General features: G+C 46.2%; 1 protein-coding gene across 3 annotated transcripts in view; it reads left to right on the top strand.

Annotated features, from left to right (window-relative positions):
• The first annotated feature begins 505 nt into the window (after window positions 1-505).
• Window positions 506-24910, top strand: part of RRM2B (ribonucleotide reductase regulatory TP53 inducible subunit M2B) — a 29930-nt gene continuing 5525 nt past the window's right edge. Inside the window, exons 1-7 of one of the 3 annotated variants that reach the window (XM_006028519.3) lie at window positions 506-1236; window positions 3256-3411; window positions 9478-9594; window positions 10828-10961; window positions 12619-12713; window positions 17738-17871; window positions 24415-24519. In XM_006028519.3, coding sequence (XP_006028581.1) covers window positions 1102-1236; window positions 3256-3411; window positions 9478-9594; window positions 10828-10961; window positions 12619-12713; window positions 17738-17871; window positions 24415-24519 — 876 coding nt within the window. In that variant the 5' untranslated portion in view covers window positions 506-1101. Of the gene's footprint in view, window positions 1794-2074; window positions 2835-3255; window positions 3412-9477; window positions 9595-10827; window positions 10962-12618; window positions 12714-17737; window positions 17872-24414; window positions 24520-24910 lie in introns of those variants that run through there. The other 2 variants (XM_025209934.1, XM_025209933.1) reach the window with 2 other exon arrangements.

Here is a 24910-nt window from a genome sequence, read left to right as displayed (position 1 = left end):
GTTAGAGGTGGGGGGGAGCCCGGGTAATAGCCCGGTTTTGCACAACAAGGGATTCACTGGCGCTCTGATCCGTAGATACCATTTCCTCGTCGCCTTCCCCGGCCCCTTGCACGGCTACGTCAGCAGGTAGAAACATCCGAGTCGCCGCAGCGATTAAGGGGAGACCGGGGCGGGCACCCTCATGGTGGTAGATTGCTGTCGTGCATTCATAGACAGTCGGGCTGGAAGGGACCTCGCAAGATCATCGGATCCAGCCCCCTGCGCCAGGGGCAGGAAGTCAGCTGGGGTCAAAGGATCCCAGCAGGATGAGAAGCACCCAAGTGTTTTTTAAAAGTGTCCAGAGCAGGTGCTTGCACCACTTTTGGGGGCTCAGACAGTGAAGTTTTTCCTCATGTCCAGCCTAAAATGGTCTTCCAGCAGTTTGTGACCTCCTTGTCCCTTGGGGTGCCCTGGTGAACAGACGTTCTCCCAGATCCCTTATGTACTTATAGGCTGCCACCAAGTCCCTCCTGAGCCTTTGCTTCTCCAGGTTGAAGAGTCCCATGCCTCTCGGCCTCTTCTCATAAGGTCTGCCATTCTTGTCCTCTGGATTCAAGCTTTTCTATGGCTCCCAGAGCTAGATTGCCCTCCCAGCTCTGGCCCTGGGCTTATACAATGCAGACTCAGCCCTTTTTGGGTCATACGGTTCATTTAATTCCCTTCTGAGTCATCTGCATCTCGTCTTTCCTTAAAGCAGCAGGAACCCCAAGCTCCCTACATACAGATAAATGTTTAATGTACAAAATATTACCATAAAAGTTCAGAGTAGTCACTATATACGAATTACATGATTATGCAGAGTAAAATAATCAAAGGTTTTTCATGTACACTGCTTGTGCTCATCTACCAGATGGAAAATAATTCTGGAAAACACTAATTGGGCACTGGGTGCTTTTACACATGCAATGAGGCTGCTCCAACGCACTGTAATTACAGCACCTTGGATGAGGAAACACCTTGAGGGGAGGGAGCTCCAAGAAATTCTCCCCCCAGGACACAGTGGGTACTGGGCTGTTTTTGCTTGTTGTAGCCCTGCAAGGTGCCTGGGGAAGGAGTTGAGGAATGATATATGTGGATCAGGGCTCCAGTGAATCCCTTGTGCAAAACCAGATTTATTTGCATGCTGACCAGGGGTACCTTGTAAACACCTCTGAGGACCAGCAAATGGGAACCAGCGCAAATAGGATAGGTTCTAATGTAAGGAGAATCAAACTGAAGTTGTGGTCCTCTGGTGTTTTAGCCCAACTAAATTGTTTTCTTCAATCAGTATTTCTCATAGAAATTTATCGATTTACACTGGAAAACAACAGGATTTTGTCAAGCAGAGCTAAGTATTTCATAAGGAAGGGTATTAGATGGAAAGAAATTAGGCTAAAAAAAACTCCAATTGAAAGTAATCAGGAGGGATACCTTTTTTACAGATTTCTAAATGAACCAAGATGAGTCTATAATAGGGACATCTCTTATGTGATTTTAAAATTCTACAAAGGATATCAAAGCTAGTGCTCTCATTTATGTGCATAGCTTTTAGCCTGATTTGTTTTATGCACTTAATTATTTTAGAACTTTTGGTTTTATCCCTACTACATTGTATAAGACAAAATGAGTGCCAAAGCATACCAAGTGCACTCTAAGCTAGTGGTTTACAAATGGGGTGTTAGTGCATTCAGAAAAGTTAGAGGGGATCCTTGCGTGTGTAACGGTTGAGAAGCCTTTGTTCTGTGCCGGGGTCTGCAGCCTCTCTACTGCTCTAGGTGTGCCAAACCTTCCTATTAAGCTATTAAAAATGTCTTTGAATTTTTTGAGGAGTTTTTGCCTTGTCATTGAATTATACATAAAATCTTAGTGTGTTGATTAAACAATAGTCCTAGACCATTTTCTCCTGAATTACTTTTCATTCTATATCTGCTGCTACAATAAACATGTCTGTTGTTCTGTGGTACTGGTGTCTGTGAGATTTGATTTTTTTTTTTTTTTTTTTTTTTTTTTTTTCTTCAGGGAAAAAATATTAAGTTTCATGTATGGATACAATTGGGTATATAGTCTAGTTGTTGGTGTCTTCCAGCTCCCATTCCTAAGCTTTTTCTTCCCACTCGCATACATTTAATCTGGAAATATATTGATGCTTATGTTGATTGGGACATCCTTCTGCAGCTGTTCTCAAGTACACTGGAAACTGAGGCCTCTAGAGCAGCTGGAGTGGGACACTGACATGGTCTCAGTATTGCATTTCTGGGTTTGGATGACCTGAGGTGGAACACACAGATGTCTGCAGTCCACTAACTCCTCTTTGGAGTGGCCTGGACATGCAGCACTCCCAGAAGGCAGTTGGGTCCAAGAGCTCTGCAAGGGTGTGTGACTAGGCAGAGGATGGGTGGGGTGACTGCTGCAGTGTCTGTGACTCCAGATGTATGAATTTCCCAGGTCTTGGTATTAGAAGGGCTATATATGGGAGCATTTAAAGCAAGGTGAAACCTGGTCAAGGGAACCCAAGACTAGTGGAGGGACATACAGATGGATGAACCCAAATGTGAGGCAGTGCACTGTGGTATGGCAATGGGAGGACCACTAAACGTGGAGCAATTAGGAGTGTATCGGCACAGGCTTAAAGCAAGCAAATCCCTGGAAAGTACTGCTTTTTTTACGAATCGGAGTATTTATTGCATCTGAGATGTCAAATTAATTCATTTTGAACAGCTTGTGCATAGACACATGATCTGTAATGTGGAGAAATTCTGAAGGAAATCTTGTATGATGTTCTGGAGTTGAACCGCAAGTAGCTGTGCTAGATGCAGGTTGGTAGTTGGGATGAAGTGACTTTGCACGTGTCCATGCATGTTGTGTTCGCTGCGGTACATCTGAGCTGGGTGCAAGTGAGTGCAGTTTCCCCAGAGACAGACTTTCTCTTTTGCACTGAACCGCAGACATTTCCTGACAATGTTGCACCTGGTAGGGGGAAAATGTCATTAAATTATGCTAGATAGGGCCACACAGAGAGAGGCAGATCATCAAGCTTGGGCATCAAAAAGATGGAGGGAAAGGGAAGGAAGGTAAAGATCACGTGGCTATTCTTATTAGGCATATGTACATCTTGATACAATACAAAGGAGTATTTTTAAATCTGTAACCTCTCTGGAAAAAAGTAGCAAAAGTAAGTTAATATTTGAGGAATAATGGGAAATAGTATCTCTAAATGATATGATGCTTTTCCTGCAGAGTTCCTCTTCAAACACTATTGAAAATGGTTTTAAAGCAAGTGAAGAGCCTCTTCTTCGAAAAAATCCTCGTCGATTTGTCATCTTCCCTATCCAGTACCCCGATATATGGAAAATGTATAAACAGGCACAAGCATCCTTCTGGACAGCAGAAGAGGTGAGTGATGCAGCTCAGTGAGAAGGAACAATATATTTGTTCCAGGCTGTGGTACCAACAGATTGTCTGTGACCTCAGAGGCATCGCTAGGATTTTTTGGGCCTTCATTCACTTGTAAAATGCTTTGAGCACTATGGATGAAAATGTTCTTTTTAAGTGCTACTTGTGTGTTTGTTTTCAGGCAGACAAAAGTAATCAGTTACTGCTGTTATAATAGATACTTACTATGAATTGCATTAAGTATTCCTTCCTGCATAATAGAGTTATGTATGTGACTTTTAATTAAATCTTAGAAGTTAAGATAGTTAAATTTTACTGAAGGTGCTTGATATAGACAACCCTGGCAATGTGGTCTTTTCCAACTACAAGCCAAAGGGTACAGCAGTACACACTTCTCAGCGCTCCCCTTTTCTAGAGCCCCAGGCCTCCCTTATAGGGTGAGTGACCTGTTCAGACACTGTGCTCTTTTAATCTTTGATGCAAGTCTTATTATCTGTAGCCCATTTTTATTGGTGGCTCTTGTGATTTAGGTCTGATTGTTGGGAAATGGATCAAAATATCTATTTGCTTCAATTGCCAGCTCTGGAAAAATTGAATTTCAGTTTCTACTTGCATGCAACCCAGTTCTCTATTCTTTATATTTCTACTTCTGTGGGTTCAGATTTAGACCCTGAATTGCATTTGAGCTTAAGATCAAAGGTGAAAAGGCCTTGTGTCACACTTCTACTTCCATGTCTCACTGTCTTTAGCTCCTGTAGGTACACAGGAGACTTGCTGAAATGAATTGGGGAATCTAACTGCAAACTCCCCCCACCCCCCAGTTTCTTATTGCTTTCACATCTGGCCTTACTTAACTGCCACTGTAATTTAAAAGCAAAAAGCCTGCCCATGTGAAGGAAGCTGTGGTTTTCTACCCCAGTCAGAATTTGCAGTCTGAGAGGAGGGCAGGCACACAATAATACCTGTATGGTAGAAAATAAACATCACAAATTAAAAAAAAATGCCACCTGGGAACTTGACAGTATTCTAGGTTACAAACGTCTTACAAAAAATGTTGCTTATTGCAAGTATAGTTTAAAGATGCATTGAAACTAGCTCTGGTTATTGGCATCTATTCAGGCTTTGAAATCCTGATGCTTTAGTACAGTGTGTGTGTGTGTGTGTGGGCGGGCACATGTGTGCAGGCATTTATTTTCAGCTAAATGTGTATTAGCAATTTCAGACTAAAGGATTACAGCAATTGCCAGTGGGATCATAAATCTCACAGTCTCTAACTCCCCTAAGCCTGCAATTTCCCTGTGTTGCCCAAAGTAACAGGAAGGCAAAGCTGTATTGTGCCACAGCTGTTCTGCTGTGACTGTTGCCATATCTGCAGTTGCCCTGCAGTGAGAGCCAAACAGGGAGAAATTGCCCCAGTATAATGTTCTTATTTGCCAGGGTAATTGCAGTAACTTACCACTAAGCAGCTGAGGAGCATTGAGTCCCTGTCCTCTGTCATTTGGAGGCATGTAAACAGTTTCTGTGTTCCTACGTCTGCTTCTATTCCATAAGGGAAGATGAGCATGGGCAACTTAACCCTGCTTCACCTATGGGTAGGTAGTCGCAGTTTAGCTTTCACTGCGGTGTAACAGTAAGCAGACAAGTAATCAACCCAGAAAATCCCCAGGTCAGTTATGGTATGCAAACACCAGCGATTGTGTACATGGGGTTACATGAAATAATTTTTAGGGTGAATGGAGATAAAGCTGGACAAAGTGTGGGAACTCCAGAGATAGTGTTTGTATAGTAGGAGTTGGCAATTTCTGGCCTTTGGGCTGGATCTGACCCACAGAGCAAGGACTCTGATGCTGCAGTAAGACATGCCAGACAGGTCCTAGTACCTACCTTTCTTGGACCCAAACTAGGTCATTCCAGCCCCCTGCTGCTGGAAAATATTGCCAGTTCCTATTCTATTGCATTTTCATCCTGAGGTGCTTCATAAACAGATGAAATTTACTGTGTAAAAGCAAATTAAGTTCTAGTTTTATCTAGTAATATCTTTGTAGACATATTAGCCCTTGTGTTCATGCTGTGACTCTAAGTCTCTGCCAGATGTTAAACTCAAGCCATGATTAACAGCAAATCACATCTTATGTAGTAACCCGACCACATGTTCATGCAGTTACTGGTACAATAAAACAGGAATGAGCCACAACGTTATTAAATAAAATGCATAACTTTGTGGCTGGTTCCCATCGTGCCTTAAATTGTACATGTAGCCAGACAGATTAGCTGTTTGTGGCTCCCAGCCTGATGGGTGCCTTTGAGCCCTCGACTGGCTTGCTCTGCTGGTTTACTCTGCTTGTGATCATCTGACTGGCTCGCTACTTGCTGACACAGGAGGATTTTGAGATTATAATCCAAGACTCCCTCTCCCCCAGCAATATGGTGTGATTTGGATTTTATCCCCAGTCATGCCTCCTGTAGCATGGCAGGAAGCATGGTTGCTGGAATCGCAGATCAGATCCCCTCACATCTTTAATTGAATGTCTGCCAGGGGCCTAAATGAGGAGCAGTATCCTCAAACCTGCAGCAGAGGCAATTTAGGTTGGTGATCAGGAAGAACCTTCTGACTCTGATGGTGGTCGAACATTGGGACAGGCTACTGAGAGAAGCTGTAGAATCTCTATCCTTGGAAATTTTCAAGAGCAAGCTAGACAGACACTTGGCTGGGATGGTTTAGTCAGGGACAGTCTTTCCTTGAGTAGGGAGCTGGACTAGCCTCATGAAGTTGTTTCAAGACTTACTTTCCTATTGTCCTGTATTTTTTTAAGATTGCAGAAGATAGGCTTTTGTGCATGAAGAAAACAATTCTAGTTAAAAATTAAAATCACTTCATGTTACAGTGGCAGAGGCCATTGGACTGCATAGTTACTATGTACTTGATTTAAGTTAATTACAAATGTAAACAACATCTCTGAATGTTTGGAGGGTTGGTCTGCAATTACACTTGCACCATTTCTTCCTTTTTTATTTTCATAGATTTCATTGATTTCATAGACATTCGGGCTGGAAGGGACCCCGGAGGATCATCAAGTCCAGCCCCCTGCCCAGGGGCAGGAAGTCAGCAGGGATCATAGGATCCCAGCAAAATAAATATCTAAAAGTGTCTTAAAGGCGTTCAAAGTGGGTGCTTGAACCACCTCCGGCAGCAGTCTATTCCAGACCTCGGGGGCTCGGACAGTAAAGAAGTTCTTCCTTGTGTCCAGCCTGAAACAGTCGCAGAGAAGTTTGTGACCATTTGATCTTGTCATCCCTTGGGGCGCTCTGGTGAACAGACATTCCCCCAGATCCTGGTGAACACCCCTAATAAACTTATAGGTGGCCAGATCACCTCTGAGCCTGCGCTTTTCCAGACTGAAGAGCCCCATGGCTCTCGGCCTCTCATCATAAGGTCTGTTTTCCTGACCTCTGATCATATGCTTGGCTCTCCTCTGGACTCTCTCAACCTTCTCCACATCCTTTTTGAATTGTGGAGCTCAAAACTGGACGCAGTACTCCAGCTGCGGCCTCACCAAGGCCAAGTACAAGGGGAGAATGACGTCCCGGGATTTGCTTGAGAAGCATCTATGGATGCAAGCCAGCGTTTTGCTTGCTTTACTAGCTGCAGCATCACATTGAAGGCTCATGTTCATCTTGTGGTCAATCATGACCCCCAAGTCCCTTTCATCTGTAGTGCTAACCAGAGTAGCACTGCCGAGCCTATAAGGATGCTGCAGGTTTTTCCTCCCAAGGTGGAGAACCTTGCATTTTTTAGTGTTAAACACCATCAGGTTCTCATCCACCCACTTCATGAGCCTGTCACAATCTTCCTGGATCACCCTCCTGTCCTCAGGTGTGGATGCTTTTCCCCAGAGTTTGGTGTCATTGGCAACCTTGGCCAGCCCGCTTCTGACACCAATGTCTGCATCATTGATGAAGATGTTAAAAAGTAAAGGCCCTAGGATAGAGCCATGAAGGGACCCCACTGGTCACTGGGCACCACGACAATTGACTTCCATCAACCCACCACCCTCTGGGTCCTACCGTGGAGCCAGTTCCCGAGCCAGTGGATCGTGGTGAGGTCAAGACCGCAGTTAGCCAGTTTTGCCAAGAATTGATTGTGGGATACCAGATTGAAGGCTTTTTTAAAGTCAAGATATATGACATCAATCTCTTCCCCCTTGTCCAGGTGATAGGTCACCTGGTCGTAAAAGGAAATGAGGTTGGTCAGGCAAAACCTACCCGCAACAAATCTGTGCTGGGTGTCCCTCAGGATATTGCTGTCAGCTAGCTTGTATAGGATGGCCTCTTTGATAATCTTTTCCAAGTCCTTCCCCAGGATAGAGGTCAGGCTGATGGGTCTGTAGTTTGCCAGATCCACTTTCCTCCCTTTTTTGAAGATAGGCACCACATTGGCCTTCTTCCAGTCGTCGGGCACTTCAGAGCGCCAGGAATTCTCAAAGATCCGTGCCAGGGGCTGAGCTATGATGTCTGCCAGCTCTTTGAGTACCCTTTGGTGTAAACGGTCAGGGCTGGCTGACTTGAAGGTATCCAGCCTGTCAAGGTGTTTCTTCACGAGGTCAGCTATGGTGGATGGTAAGGAATCTCCCTCACCCGGGCCTCCCTGTCCCGCAGGGAGCATCCTATGGGACTGGTAAAAAATTGACACAAAGTACCCATTTAGCAAGTTTGCTTTTTCATGGGCATTGCTTGTCAGTTGTCCCATCTGGTTTAGCAGGGGTCCAGTGTTGCCCTTGCTTTTCCTCCGGCTCCCCACATATCTAAAAAAGGACTTTTTATTGTCCTTAATATTTGTAGCTAGCTGGAGTTCTGTCGCAGCCTTGGCTTTCCTAGTTTGCTTTCTGCAGGACCAGACCAGAGCAGAGTATTCCTCCTTGGTGGCAGATCCAGTCCTCCATCCTTTGTAGGTCTTCCTTTTAAGAGGCAGGAGGTCCGCTAGTTCCCTGGAGAGCCAAGGGGGCTGCTGTGCCCTTTTGCTGCCTTTCCTCCGAGATGGGATAGACTTTGCTTGCACATCCAGGATTGTTTCCTTGAGGAGCAACCACTCGTCCTGAACTCCCTTTCCCCTTCAGGTTGTGGCCCTTTAGGGCCTCACTGACAAGCCTCCTGAGCTTGTCAAAGTCAGCTTTCCTGAAGTTGAGGACTTCTGTATTACTGACTGACTTGCCAGCTTTATGCCTATACACAAATGGATGGTAAAGGTGATCAGCTCATGATCGCTGTCACCCAGCTTCACTTCAATCATTGGGTCGCTGATTAGGTCATCCCCGGTTGCCAGTACCAGGTCGAGCAGCGCTTTACTTCTCGTTGGCCCATAGACTTCCTGCGTCAGATAGAGGTCCACACACGAGAGAAAGCTTTGCGACCACTCGGATTTGGCTGAGTGCTCCTCCCACGGGATGTCTGAGTAGTTAAAGTCTCCTATGACAACCATGCACCAGGAGCGTGCGGCCTCAGCCAATTCCCTGGCAAACTCCTGGTCAAGGTCTTGACCCTGGATAGGGGATCTGTAGTAGACTCCCACCATAGTATCCCCTGTGCCGTGTTCCCAGAGGGTCTCGAGTCCACCGTGGGTGCCAATGTTGGCTTGCAGGGATGTGTAATTTTCCTTGACATAGAGAGCTACGCCCACACCCCTTTTGTCCACTCGATCCCTCCTGTACACAGTATAGCCATCTATACCTGTGGTCCAGTCATAGGTGGAGTCCCACCAGGTTTCCGTTATCCCTATGACATCGTAGTTATTTGTGTTTAGCAGGAGGACAAGTTCCTCCTGTTTGTTCCTCAAGCTACTGGCATTTGTGTATAGGCATGCAAGTCTCCCCTTGGGGGCCTTTGCCTTGCCTACAGTTCGTTCCAGGGCTGGGGCAGGGGTGGGCTCCCTTAAGTGCCTTGGCCTGCTGGCTTTGCAAGGGTTGCTCAGCGGGCCAGCAGTGGTGGGAGTCCCCCCCATCCCCCGATTTTGGGTTATCATCATCACTAAAAAGGCAATCGTGTTCTAATTCTTTCTTTTTATCCCATAAGGTTGATTTGTCAAAGGACCTTCCTCACTGGAACAAGTTGAAATCAGAAGAAAAATATTTTATTTCACATATCCTGGCATTTTTTGCAGCCAGTGATGGAATTGTAAATGAAAACCTGGTAAGATATCTTTACAGTGGGTCCACTTACAATGTTTTGCCCTTCATCACATTGACTTGCAATAGTTTTCATTTCTCTTTTGCTTAGTATAATCAAATGACTCTGAATTAATAGTTGCATTGTATCTGTGCCCCATCATCTCATCTTTGCTTGGGTATCTAAGCAACTTGTCCTACTTAGGCCAATGTCTTGATATGATGGTAAGAAGTCTCACATTCAGATCCTCTGTTCTGAACCATGGTCATCTGTGTTTCTCATTTAATCAGTAAAATTGCATGATCTTTACCTAGCACAGCCTTTTTAAAAGATCAGTGGGGCTCCTGCTACATATTGTGTTAAGGTGAGGGCACCTTGGAATCCTCCAGGTTTATAAGCAAGTGGTATTTACCGTTAAAATGCTGCAACTGTTTTTCTGATGCTACAACTGCCACTTCTAGCCCTGCTGAGCTTCAGGAGAGCATGCCTTAAACCATCATATATATAAGACTGAAAATAACCCATTCTGAACCTTGTGTATGTATAACTTGGGAATATGCACCGGGAATAGATTTTAATATGGTGAGTGTGTGAGTGAGTGACATGCTTTAATTTTGTGTGACAGATATTTCATGGCCTTGTCTGCAATGGAGCTTCTGCTGGCAGGGAAGTTGCTGGAGTATTTGACACCCATGTAGCTTCTGGCAGCTCTCCATACCTGTGCTTCATCAGCTGGGATGGCAGGGTACAAAGTTTACCTCTGGGAAGGCACAGCAGCTGAAGGGACTGTGGCAGGCTGCAGAAGGTCCAGGCATGTCTACATGTCTTCTGCTAGCTGCTTGTTGGTATCAGAAGCCTTTTTTGGTCAGAGAGTTAGTGTAACTGCCAGCAGAAAGTTGGGGTCCTGTGGATGTGGATACACTGTGCGACAGCACTCTAGTGTAGCCCAGGCCTGTGAACTGTCATGTGATTAAAACTTGTTGCTGTTTTAGACATTCTGATTTGTTCCTTGGTGCATAACCATACCAGGTGATCGCATTTTATATAAGGACTACAGAGGCAGATTTATTTAATTTTCTTTTCCACTGCTTCCCAAAGAACATCACCACAACCTGCCTATGTATTTGCATACACGTGCAATAATTAACTGCTCTGTTCCCATTTTTTCTTCAAGGCCAGGGCTGTATTGTTTTCCTCTTAGGCTTAAAATATTCTCTCATCTAGTACTGAGACCCTAACAGGCATTTTTTTTGGTAGGTGGAACGTTTTAGCCAGGAAGTACAGATCCCAGAAGCTCGCTGTTTCTATGGTTTTCAGATTCTCATTGAGAATGTTCACTCAGAGATGTACAGTCTGCTAATAGACACTTACATCAAAGATCCTGAGAAACGGTAATTCTATTAATGTTGTCACAGAGCCACTGAACCTAGTACTACAAGCTGTGTTGCCCCTGGGCTAGTCATGTACTGTGTGGCAGTATCAGCTAGCCTTTCTTTTGTGCTGACATGACTTTCCCCATGGCCACGCACTTAAACTTTCTGAGCCTATTTTCCTCTTCTGTGGAATTGGGAATAATGATACTTGCCTGCTGACCTCATGGGAATCTCATGAAGTTTAGCTAATGTTTGTCCTGAGTTCTGCATGTGTAGTGTGCAATCTAAATGACATGTTAAAAATTAGTTAGACCTGTTGCTGCTACTGAGTTCTTGTCTCAGTTCAGGGTTGAGCTAAGGTAGATCAGTTCAGTTATTAGTCAAATGTTGCAGTGTAAAGTTATTTGCTAACAGGCTTTACTAAGAAGTTCTGTCATTTCGCTTGCATACAACTAGTTTGTTTCCATTGTTCTTCAAAATGTCCTTTTAAAATGACCGGTAGTGAAGCTGAAGGGGATTAGGGGGGAGCAGCTGGGACAGCAGTCACCCTGGAGGAGTGCAAAAGCAGCTGCTGTTGCAATCAGCACAGCAGGAACTGACACTGCCTTGTGCACTGACAGCTGCCTTGAGTGCAGATGTATCCTGCTCTGCTGCAGGGAATGTCAGTAGCCATTTATTCCTGAATCGGGATGATAGTATCAGCCTAGTTTAAATCATCATCAAAGTTGGGGGTTTTTAATGTTGGTCTGTGGCTGGGGGCTGATTCAGTGGGGGGTTGGTTATGCATTATTGCACTTGCCGGGTGATTTTTCTCATTGCCTCGGGGAAGCCAATGTCTCCTGGAACTCCCTGGCATCTGGGGAAGGGAGAAGTAGCTACAAAGTCACTTCCAAAGTGACTCTGCACTCTTTTGAGGTATTTAGAACAGTTACTGAAGCTAGGCAGGATCATGGTATGTGTTCTGGGGAAACTGTGTCCCGTGCCTATTTGGGGCCTGCAAAAATAGGCAGCAGGAGGGTGGGACTCCCTGGTTACCATTTTGCTCATAGAATAACAGGTAACAGTCTGGTGGACAGGGACTGGATTGGTGATCAGGAGACTTGGGTTGTATTTCTGTCTCTGCCACTGACCTACTGCATGGCCTTGTGTAGGTTACTTCTCCTTTCTATGCATCTGCTTCCCCATGTTCCCTTGTGTGTTTAGATGGTTGTAGTCTTTGAGGTAGGACTTTCTTTCATTCTCTGTGCACACTGGGTGCCTATACATGAGCAGGGAGGCTGCTCTGATGCTCTGCAATTCCAGTGTGTCAGAGGAGACTCAATTAATAGAGCCATTACTGCACTCCAGCAGCCTCCCTTGTCTCAGGTATCAGCACCCCCATGCTTCAAAGTGGTAGCGGGGGCGCTTGATCTAAAGCTCGTTCAGTGAGCTTTAGATAAAGTGCCTCTCCCGCCATTTTGAAGTGCAGGGATGCTGATACATGAAGTGCTCCAGGTGCTTTAATTAAAGCAGCTCTTGGAGCCAGTTTAATTAAAGTGCCCCCTCCATCCCCCCACTCCCAGAACATGCGTATAAATGCCCACTGTGCCTAACATGGTAGCATCCCAATCTTCCTACGTTAGTACAGACCATTGCAAAAGAATCTTCTGATACTTCCTTTTTTTCGATTTTATAGAGAGTTTTTATTTAATGCGATTGAAACAATGCCATGTGTCAAGAAGAAAGCAGATTGGGCTCTGAGATGGATAGCTGACAGAGACTCCACTTTTGGTATGTAGCTTTTAATGAGGCTGTTCCTTTGCATGTGCCTCAAATGAATGAAGGGAAATGATTTATTTATGTATGAGCTCTAGCACTTGGATGTGGGGCTACATTTTCTCAAAACGGGGCAGGGAGTTGTAATGTAATCCATCACCTGAAAAAAAATCAGGCGTGCGTGTGTATCTTAATCCATAAATAGTGAGGGGTAGCAGCATCAGGATCCTAGGTATGAGATCTGACAGGTGCTTGTGGATTGTTTTCAGGTCACCTGAGGAAGAGCACTTTGTGCTCGAAAGCTTGTCTAAAATCTCTCCTGGCCATGGAGCTGATCCAGTAAAAGATATTACCCCCCCAAATATCTCTGCCTAGTGTATATTTCATGGACAGTTGGAGCTGTAACTTTGCACCAATGCTGGTCTTGCTATTGGTGGTGGGCCGAGAATATCTCTGTGACACCATTAGGAACTGTTAATAAGGTTCCGGTTGTTATTTTGGAGAGACAGGAAGGGACCCATTTCCTTCACTGCAGGCTGATAGAAGTGCCAGCAGGTAGTGGCACTCTGTTAATGTGTCTTGCTACAGCTCCAGAGTTGAGAGTTTGAGCCTCACATTGGATATATACCTAACTGACCCCACTGTACATGTGTACTTGGTCATTTGGTCTGGGGAGCCAAAGGTGGCTGGATGTGATGCTAGTTAACATCATTTCCTTGTCCTTGTGTGCTGTTGGGTATACAAACTGGTGTGTCTGGCTAGCTTGTTATGGGCTGGCAGGCTTGGTTGAACCATTGACTTTGAACATACTGGAAGCAGGTCTGCTCAGGCAGATGACTGACTGATGTTTGTACCTTATTTGGTTGCTACTCTGAGGCTGCTTGCAGATGTTAAATAATCACTTCCCTGGACCTACTGGCAACACATCTACCAATGCAGTCCAGTATGCTGTTAGCTTTCTTTGGAACAGGGGCACACTGCTGGCTCATACTCAGTCTAAGAAGGGTTGGAAGCAATGGACGGAAGCAGGAGGGACATCAAGGGGCCAGGTTATAAGGATTGCAAAGTCTGTACCAGAATCTGGCTGACTTGGAGGAGTAGATAGAGGGGTTCCATCCCCTGATGCCCAGGTACTGAAGTGTGTACTTTTCCAACTGTCAATACACACATCCCTTCAGAAATGCCACTGGTGTCTCAATGATTCTCAACCAGGGTGCCATGGCATGCTGAGGTGCTGCAGGGCACCATGCAATATTAGCACAGTTAAGTGTGCAAAAACCTACACATGATTCACAAGGTAAACTCAGAGATTTCAAATAGGAACGTAGAGTGCCAAAAACATTCTGATCTGTTGTGGGCTTCCTGAGTTCTTTGCAACAGAAGAATTGCTCTGTTATTCTTTCCATTGTCAAGATATGAGTGAAAGTGAAGAGTGGTATTTTCTGAAGGGTGCTTTGAGTCTAACAAGAGATGTCTTGAGTCTAAAAAGCTTGAGATCTATGTCACTGCTAAGTGCTTTCACCTCTCCTTGATTGTCTTGCAGTGACACCATAGGATTCAGTGCCTGCACTGCTTTCTGTAGGTAAAGAAACCCCCAAATTTGGGATTCATTTGTCTAGGCTTATTTAGTTTTAGAAAATGTGCTTCAGGGAATTCCATAGTGTGGTGTCACAGGGAAGATGGTTTGAAAGGTCTCTCAAGAGAATGGCTAATAATCCCAGAGTTGAGGTCTCAGCCTCACTTTTATTATGTGCTGTGTGGGGCAAGCCCTTCCCCTCTGAGGGTTTTGCACTGATTTTCTTAACCTTTGTAGCGCGCACAGATTATTTTGCTCATTTGGTTGTCTTCATTGTTAGAACACAAAGAGCAAGCTTCCCCTTGTGGGGCTTTACAGAGAATTTGTACAAGCTTTCTCTTAATACATTTTGGAGCAATACTATGAGAGATGCTACTGGATGTGTACATTTTTGGTTGCAAGTGAATGTTCCCTTGAGATGAATGTGAGGAGGAAAGTATAGGTTGCATACATGAAAGCATTTAATCATGCCACCTTGTTGTGGGGGAGGGGACAAAAAATTAGTATGAAAAGTCAAGAAATAGAATAGTGGTCCTAGACCAAGGGGTGGATGAAATGGCTGGCAGTGTGACTTGTTTCCCAGCAGCCCCTGCCCACATGGCTGAGGCCAGTGTCTGTGGAGACCCCAGCCTCAGCTGCACTGTGATAGTGCAAGGCTGGGGTTGCCATGGAGATCAGCCCCAGCCACGCTGGCAGGGCAGGGCAGAGCAGGGGGCTGCTCCAGAGCTTCTGGGAACTTGCGGAGGGGGCAGCTTGGTCTGGGGCCAGAGCACACTGCACACCCCTCCTGGAGTGTGCAGACTGCAGATTGTGGCTCTGCCCTGGCTCCTTGCAGCAGTGACAGTGTGGTCCCAAGCTGGGGCAGAGCTGCAATCCATTGCCTGCGTGCCCCTGCCTGGAACATGCAGGCAGTAGATCACAGCTCTGCCCTGGACCCAGACCAAGCTGACCCCATCACAAGATCCCAGCTGCTCTGAAGCAGCTCCCTACCCTGGCCTGCTGTGCTCCTTGCCAGCGTGGCTGGGGCTGATCTCCATGGCAACCCCAGCCTTGCAGTATCACAGCACAGCTGTGGCTGGAGTATCCATAAAGACCAGCCACAGTCATGCAGGCAGGGGCTGCTGGGAAATGGAGTCGCCTGGAGGCCAGATCCGGCCTGTGGGTCAGAATTTGCCCACCCCTGTCCTAGGCTCTCAGTAATCCCATTTTCTTAGATAACTATATTATAAAGAATATCCCATTTTTTGGTGTCTTTCACTCCACTTGAATGCTTAAAATTTTGTGCAGGTCTTCCTCTAAGCTTCTCTCCTTTAAGTCTTTGATAATCTTGTTCTTCTTGGGAGCTCTGTGACCTAGCCATATCATATATGTTGTCTCTGCCTGGCTTCTTAGTTTTCACTGTTGAGAAGAGGAGACTGACTGAAAGGAAGAAGTTTAAAGAACAACTTTTATTCTGCAGCAGACTTAACCTCAGGCACAAAAATGCAGTGGAACAAATATCATATTTACTCGAATCCAAGATAGGGTTTCCCCCCCTTTTATCATGGGGGGAAGCCCCTTGTCTTGGATTTGAGTACAAGTTGCTGACAGGGGTAGGGAAGTAGGCTGCTGTCAGTTGCAACCACTGGCTACCCCTTGCTGCCTCTACTTCCCCATACCCACAGTTTCTACTTACCCTCCAGATCCAGTGTGGCTCCAGTTCTGCTCTAGTCTACGGCATGGAGCATGTTTGCTTCAGTTCTAGTTTGGCCACATAGCAGCAGAGGAGGTGGCAGTAACTCCATCCCTGTCTCTGGGGCCCAGTTGGAGTTGCTGCCACTGCACCAACTGCTCTCTGGCCAGGCTGAGACTGGAGTAACCATGTGCTCCATGCCCTGGGCTGGAGCAGAGTCAGTGGTGTGAGGGGATCCAGAGGCTGATTTCCCTACCATCTTCCCACTGTCACTGCTTTCCCCACTGCAGCAGTGTGGGGAGCAAATTTAAGATGACCCTGCAATAATTAGAGTCTATAAATTATAACAAGTGTATAAATTTTCCATGTATAGAATAATAATTGCGGGGTCATCTTAAATTCAGAGTCATTTTTGGATTCAGGTAAGTATGGTAGTTGCTGAAGAAGAGTTTCAAACTATTTGATTCCAGGGCACCAAAAACTGTCAGAGGGAAAGGGATGTTTGCACTTTATGGAATAATAGCTTTATGTTTGTTAAAATGCAACATTTATAAATGATAGTTAGAGAAGAGAAACAATTTTCTGCAGCCAAGTTACGTATTAATCGTTCTTCTGTGTTGCACTTCAGAAATGTCAGCAGAGATTATGAATTCCTTCAATGGTAGTTGTTCTCACTATAACTTTTAATGCACCTGTTGTTTACTGAGGATGCCATCAGTTGTGATCTTCATAGTATTTTACTACTAATCCAGTTGGGTCTTTTAAGATTAGTATTGAACATTTTGAACAAAAAATGTTACGTGTTGTCTTTCCACTACACTTGCTTTTGAGATTATACTAGAACTCCTGCACTTTTGTGCAGATGTTCTATGTAAATGCCTTTGCACCTCTCAATTTATAGATTTAAATGTGTAGCCATAATGCCTTGGGCTATTTGCTTTTTAAATCTCAGAAGTGAAGCAGGCTGAAGGCTAGTCAGTGCCTGATCTGCATGGGAGATTTCCAGGCTCACTCAGGACATTGGAAAAGCAGTGCTGGTAGCATGTTTTTTGGGGGTTTTGCAATAACCCTGCATGGTGTTAGTGGCTACCATTCACTGAGAGGTGGTGTTGTTGTTTGAGGCACAACACATTCAGATCATTTGCAGACACTGAAAATTGTAATCTGTTTTTCCAGTGTTATGTGTGGAAATGCTGCAGCTTCCTCAGATGGAAGATGCAATATGAATGCAAAGTTCTTTTCTAATCCTAGTGAACTGCATCTTGCCTTGCCCCCGTTAGGCAGTAAAATATTTTCCCCCTTGTACCAGAACTTGAAATGCAGAAGCCAAAGACCTCTAAGAAATCCAGAACTGAATCTTGTCCATATCACAGACCATCTCTCCTTCTCTCGGGAGGAGCAAGTAGTATAGGCCTGATGTCCTGCCTGCTTTGGGTGATTGAAACTGTAGTGACAATTTAATTAGGATATCCTATCCAGTTAATGCCTGGAAGTAGTGACATGTCTGTGCTTGTGTACTGTATTATTACTCCTCAGTTGTGGTTGCTGTATTAGGAAGTGTCACCTGAACGCACAGTAAGAAAATACTTTTAGGTGAGATGTTGCTCTGACCAGGTGTTGCTTCAAATAGGCATTGACTGTTTTTCCTGTTACCTTGTGTAGTGTGTATGTGGCTGCATTGCAGGGATGTGTTAATGGGGATGATTAGTGTGATTTGCTGTCTGCATGTTTTTGTTGCAACAAACAGCACATCTGGACCATGTCTAACTACAAGTGTGTTGTATTCAACAGGGGAGAGAGTGGTTGCCTTTGCTGCAGTGGAAGGAATCTTCTTCTCAGGATCTTTTGCTGCCATATTTTGGCTGAAGAAGAGAGGCTTGATGCCTGGACTGACTTTCTCCAATGAGCTCATTAGCAGAGATGAGGTAATACATAGAGCATTACACATGTTCTGAGCTTGTTAAGTGCCATAATGTGGCACCAGAAAGTGAATCGCCAGGCCAGAGGGGAGCAGCAGAATTTTACCTGTATGGTGTCCCCTTTTCGTGCTGTGCTATTGCCCTCATATACTTCAAGTGGAGCCCTGCAGTCCTATGGATTAACTGTAGACAGAGGCCCACCTCTGACTGCAGGGATAGAAGGAAGCTGGGGAGGAGAGTGGCAAGTGCCAAAGAGAAAGGGGAGAGGAAGGGAAGAAATCATTTAAGCAGGTGAGGGGAGCACATGGCCAGGAGGGAAAGGGAATCCATCAGTGACGTGGAATGAGTTACTAACTATGGCGAAGCTCTTTTGATGCTGTTAGGGTTGGAGGGGCAGGGAGAAAGCAAAGGTCTTATTTCTGTGATACTCATCCTGTGCATCACAGTGGCTCTGGAGCTGGTCTGCATCCTGACTAGAGGAGAGGCAGTACATCCTGGCTAGAGGAGAGGTGGTGGTTCCCCTGCCTCTCCCAACTCTGTCACACATCTATGGCATCCCCTCCACACTTTTAGCTTCTTCATAGGGTTTTAGTCATATCTTTTATGTGTAGTGTGGTGACACCACAGGAGAGGCATGTCCTCTGCACAGATGGGCATCCTTCCTTCTACCATAGGCCTAGGAAGCATGGTAATCCTGGAGTCCGGTTGGATATAATGACTCTAGGCTGCGGAAGGAGTGAGATCCTGTGTAGAAGAAAGCCCTTTCCAAACTATATTTAAAAGACATGCTCCCCCCATTCTGTGCATGGGGCCAGGAAGCTGCTGCTGTGCTTTGGGCTTTGCGCCTCGAGCTGCAGCAGGGCTTGGGGCACAAAGCCCAATGCACAGTGGCAGCTGCCTGGCTCCAGACACAGATTGGGGGGGAGCACATGCCTCCCAGGCCTCCATTGGGGCTCAGGGTGCAAAGCCCAATGCGCAGCAATAGCCACCTGGCCCCACGCACAGATTGGGGGGAGCATGTGCCCCCAAGCCTCTGTTGGGGTGCGTGGAGCGGTGGGAGCCTGCCCCGCGCACCTGGACGAGGCGCCTGGGCTCTGACCCTCGCCCAGCCTGGGCTGGGCCCCCTCACCCCTGCCCCACCCCCTCCCTCACTGCGGGGGGCCTCAATCTGGCCCTCCCCTGCACCAGACTGATCTGCTGGGCAGGGTGTGGGGAGGGAGCACAGTAGATTCTGGATTGCCCTTTACTTCAAAAAGTGATCTTCACCTTAAAAGGGTTGGAGACCGCTGCACTAGGTGGTGGCAGTTACATGGTTAAGGGGAATTAAAGTGCCAATGTGTTCCCCAACAAGAATACTTGACATCCCAGGTAAAGCTGTTCAGCTACAACAGTGGTTCTCAGCCTTTTCAGACTTGAGGGGGACCCCCTGTGCATATGCCATCTCTTAATTTTCACTTAAGTAATAAATCAATTTTTCTGTTCCAAAAACTCAGAAAGACCATAGCAAGTCAGAATGCTTTTGACACTATGGATTCCTATTTGAAATCTCTGGGCTTACCTTGTGAATAATGATGTTTGTAAACTTAATGGTGCTAAGTAGGGGTGCATGGATAAAGATTTTTTGGGCCACTACCGGTGGCCAATTATTAATGAACCATATCGGCCGATACCAATCTGATTACCGATATGCAGCCCAGCAGCTTGGAGAGCAGCGTCCAGCTGGTAAATCTGGGGGGGCAGAGAGGCAGATCAAGGCCCCCACGGTGAGGGAGGGAGTGGGGCAGGGGCAGGTGCTGCCCAGCCATGGCAGGACATGGTGCAGGACGGAGCCTTGAGTGGCATATCTGGGCTGCTTTGGCGAACTGGGGTTGGGGCCAGCCCCAGGCTCTTTCTGGCAGGGGAGGGCTGGGTATAGCCCCCCCCACCCCGAACCCCTCCTCCCAGCGCCACCACTGCCTGTCCGGTGCCACCCCAGCCTGTAACAGCAGCCTATCTTTGCCCCGTGCAGAGATCCAGGGGGTGGGGCACATGCCCCCCATACCTCCCCCGGGGGTGCGCATAGCAGCAGGAACTGCCACCCCCCCCTCCCCCTGCCCCACCCTGGCTGGGCAGCGACTACTCCAGCCCCATTCCCTCCCTCACCACAGGGTCTATGATCTGCCCCCCCCTTCCCTTCCCTCCCTTCCCTCCAACAGACTTACCAGCCAGACGCTGCTCTCCAAGCTGCTGGGTTGCACTCCTGGCTCTATGCATGCTGCGGCTGTGCACATGAACTTGGCATTTATCGATGACATTATCAGCCAAAAAAGACAATTGCCAATAATGTCAATTTTCCTTTTATCGGTGCCAATACAATATGGACCAATGTATCGGTGTACCTCTAGTGCTAACATTTTGTGGAACTCTTGAAAGGATCTCAAGGCACCCCAGGGTGCTGGGGCACCTTGGCTGAGAATCACTGAGCTACAACCAGCTTCAAAGGGAAAGAAAGAATGAGAGAAGCAAAATCCCAGTTCACTGTGAACAGAAGAAACTTTATTCCCTGCCAGCATCTCTTGTATTGAATACACCAGTCAGTGTTGTGACATGCACCTTTCCCTCCTTCTCATTCTCTTCTCACCATCCTTTGGAACACTCCCTGGAAATTGGTGTCTGCTCCCCTTGGATGTGGCCTGCCTGCAAGACACACCACAGTTCATGGTGCTACTAGAAAATGATACGTAATAAAAATCTGAAGGATTTTCTGATTTTCTCCTCTGCCAGAATACCTGCATTGCAATACTTGAACCAATTAGAGTTGGCCTGAGAATGGAAAGAACTCCCTCATAAGGAAGTAGCCACTAATGCACAGTTACTTTAACTTAGAAGAAGACATTTCACATGATAAAAGGCTGAAGGTGTCTACTGAAGAACATAATATAAATAGAAAATTAAGCAAGGGTCAGACCAACCTACAGGCAGCTTTCATGGTTTGTCAAGTTATAAAATATACAGTGTACCACCAAACAGCTTCTAGTCTTTTCTCTTACTAGGTGTCATCACATCTGTTTCTGCAGGGAAAACCTGTACTTGGTTCTTCAGCCAATATTTTATGGAAAATTTATTTCAAATTAATGTGATGTAGGATGTTCCAAATGTAGTAGGTCCAACTGAGGTGCTCCTCAACACTGAAAAAATAGTTAACCTGTTCAATTTAGAGTGACCTAATTTGAACAAAGTGTGTTTTTTTTATTGTAGTAAAAGTACTGTGCACAAAACATATTTTTACAACAGGAGCAACAGAAAACCAGGAATTAAAATCCTGTATAGAAAACCACGCTCTGGGTTGTTTTGTAATGTATATAATTAAATTGGGGTGGGGCAAAATACAGCCTGTGGGCTGGACCTAGCCCATCGAGGGGCTTTGTCCGGCCTACAGCAAGTCCCTTGGTCCCACCTGGTCCAGGTGCTGCCCAGCTAGAGTGCCCTGCTGCTCCCTGGGCATGCAGCTGGGCTGGGGCAGCTCTGCAGCTGGATTGCCTTTGTAGGCAGCCCAGGTGGCAGCGGCTTCTTCTGGCTACCACCACCTCAGTCCTGTGGGGACCCACATGCACAGGTCTGACCCGGTGTGCCCTGTACCTGCTCCAGACTCGCCTATTGGGCTGAGCAGCAGGGGTGGCTGCCAGGCAGAAACTGTTGCTCAGCGTAGGGGAAAAGTGGCTCCTTCCCGTAGCTGCTGCCAGGCAGTTCTTGCTGCAGTCGCCCAGAGCCTGCACCATGCCAGGCTGCTCTGTGTCTCTGCTGTTGTCGCTGCTGCCTCTGGGCTACCCAGTGGGGTAGCAGTGACAGTAGAGAGCAGCCACAGGGCAGCAGTGACGATGGCAGAGATGCAGAGCTGTCTGGTATGGTGTGGGCTCTGGGTGGGTGCAACAAGAACTGCCTGGCAGCAGTGAGGGGGAAGGGACACTTTTTCCCCATGCTGAGCAACAGTTTATGCGCAGCAGCCACCGCTGCTGGTCAGCCCAGACAGGCGAGTCCAGAGCAGGCGCGGAATGTGCTGAGTCAGGGCTGCATGTGTTGGTCCCTGCTGGTACTGCAGGGTGGGGGCCAGTGGCAGCAGCAACCAGAAGGAGCTGCCACCACCTGGGCTGCGTAAAAAGACAATCCAGCCATGGAGCCACCGTAGTCTCTCAGTATGCCCAGGGAGTGGCAGGATCTGCCACGGCTTGCCAGTGCAGAGCAGGCACAGGGAGGGCTGGGGCTGTGCACTGTTGGCAGTGGCTGAGAGGTGCCACAGGGTACATCAGCTCAGGCTGTTGTGGGGCAGGGGCAAGTGCTGACTGGCTCAAGGGGGTGCATGAAGGGGGCTCCCGTGCACAGGCCACCATGCCCAGAAACCCTCCCCCACAGCCACATCCTCCCTCACACACAACAACACATCCCACAAACACTGCATCCACACACACCCTCTGCCATACCCCCCCCAGAAATTGCACACTTCCCCACATGTACCCATTCACCTCTGGGGGGAGCCCTGCTCACTGCTACATGCACACACCCCATCACACACATGCAGCCACACACCTGCCCAGCCACCTTCCCCCTCCACACATCCCACAGCCCCCTACAAGCCCCATACCCATCCACATAAACACCCAAACATCCTCACAACCCCCCCATACCCACTCGCCCACATCTGCACATACCCCCACACCCCACATATGCACACATCCACACACCCACAGCCCCCCACAAACCTGATCCCCACCCACCTAACCACACCCATCCATTCCCCCCACACCCCTCCACCCCCCAATATACAAGAGTAAGACTTAATTCTGAGCTATTATGCAGTCATCTGTATCTACACAACACAAATGCACACAAAAAAATCAAGACAAAAATATTTTTTTTAAATAAAATTAAAATATGTTATCATGAACATTTAATTTTTAGTATATAATTTGTTGTCCCCCCTCCCCCCGAGTTCCAAGATGGCAAACCCCATTCCCAAAAGGAGTACTTCCAGGGGAAAGGAGAGGGACTTCTGCCAGCAAAGGTCAGGGGTTAGGGGCAGGACTTCTGGTCCTAAGATGGGGTTGGAGCAGTTTTCAAGGGGTTGGGCCAACCCTGAGGCCTTCAACAGCTAACCAAAACTTGTTAAGCAGCCTTCCAGCTGAAATAATTGCCCACCCCTGATTTAAATTGTGGGCAACACCAAATGGAGCATTATTGTAGAGAGACTCTTCACCCATTTCCTTTCAAGATACAGCTTCACACTTAAAAAATAACTCCCCAAGCCCTATTTAAATGTCAGCTAAGAGAACCCTGGAATTGCCACAATTAATCAGCCTAGTCCAGTGTCGTCTTTAGCAAACAGGTCTGTGACAACTGAATCAAAGGAATAGGCAAGAAGCCTTACAGCAGGCAGTGAAGAAGCACACTTTCTCAAGGAACTCTGCTTCTTAACTCCCATTCAGACATGAGTGGCTTATGCTCTGAGCATGAGGATTTTTTAAACCCTCGTAAAACTCTTGGTGGTTTGATTTATTTTAATCCTTGCTATTGGATAGTCTCATGATGCATATTTTATCTAATCTTTTTAAATTTTATTGCTGTTAAATTCTTGGTGGTTACCTGGGTTCCAATAGGGAAGTACAACTTCATGAAGGAAACATTACTTATTAGTTACTAAAGGAAATTAAAACTGAAAATCAGACACACATTTGCAAGAGCATTCTAGTGGTTAATCAGCTTCAAACTGCAAAGAGAAGGGTGGATTCTCCATCTTGATAATGTCACATCAAGACTGGATGCCTTTCTGAATGTTACTTTTAAACCAGATGCGAGTTGTGGGGCTTAACCTGAGGTTATACTGTGAAATCCCTGTGCTTTGAACGACGTTAGAGTGGGTGACTGGATGGTTTTTTCTGGCTTTAAACTCTTCACATATATAAATTTTGGGCAGTGAGTTCTGTAGGCTAACAGCCTATTGTGTTTGATTGCTGTAAATCTGATATTGGTAATGAGCCTGTTTTTGTTAAACTAGCCTCTTCCTCTGGAAGTTCTCTGAGCAAAAGAGAGGGGGAAAATCTGCCAATTAAACACACTCACGCAGTGCATCACAGAATCATGAGTGTACCCCACTTAAATTTACAGGTGTATACTTTTAATGTGTCTGATGTTAATGTAGGTCTGCAAAGGTTTTGTTAATAGGAGTGTAGAACCAAACTTGGTTTTATACAGTATCAAAAACCTGGTTTAATATAGTATCCTTCATAGTAAAGGTATATCTCAAAATATTTAAGTATGCATAAGGTGGAGAGAGTTGCATGCCTTTTCTTTCTCTCAAAAAGACATTTTGCAGTGGCTTTTAAATATTGTTTATGTTTTTGCCCAGTTAACAGTAATACCCTTTAATGGTATGATAAATGCAATAGTGTCAACTGCACCATAAAGCAGGAAGTTAGAAAGCTTAAAACCTGCAAGAGAGATGGTTATCAGTGCAATTATTAACAAATTGCAAGGCAAAGGAAGAACTAATTTTTTTTAATTCTTTTACTATTCCAGGGTCTCCATTGTGACTTTGCATGCCTAATGTTCCACTATTTAGTGAACAGGCCTTTAGAAGAGAGGGTCAAGGAGATCATTGTTAATGCAGTTGAAATTGAGCAGGTAAGACTGGGCAGAGCAATGGCATGGAGAGCAAGAACATTTTCACATGCCAAGACCCGACAGTAGCATTATTAGAATCGCAAAAAAATGACAGGCTACAATTATGGACCAGTGATCAGTTCTAGCAGCTTTCCCCTGCCACTCTTAATACCCCTTCTTGCCACTCAAATTAAAGGGCAAAGGCAATTCTTGTCAGGACTAGTCAGGTGATGATGAGTTACCTGCAAATGCTTGGGTCATATGCTGGTCAAGGAAGTGGTGGTTTTGTTCTAGTTCCTGTTGCTGTCCAGTTACTGTTGCTTTGGCAGTATGTTTGTGTACCAATGTACTTCATTTCGGTAGCAGTTTAATATTACTCTTATAGACTCCCTTTGTGCTGTGATTTTACCTG

The sequence above is a fragment of the Alligator sinensis genome, unplaced genomic scaffold (genome assembly GCF_000455745.1).
Source record: "Alligator sinensis unplaced genomic scaffold, ASM45574v1 scaffold1115_1, whole genome shotgun sequence".
NCBI classification, from domain to species: Eukaryota; Metazoa; Chordata; order Crocodylia; family Alligatoridae; genus Alligator; species Alligator sinensis.
The sequence above is the reverse complement of the archived record's forward strand: the minus strand, read 5'-3'. Positions and strand labels throughout refer to the sequence as shown.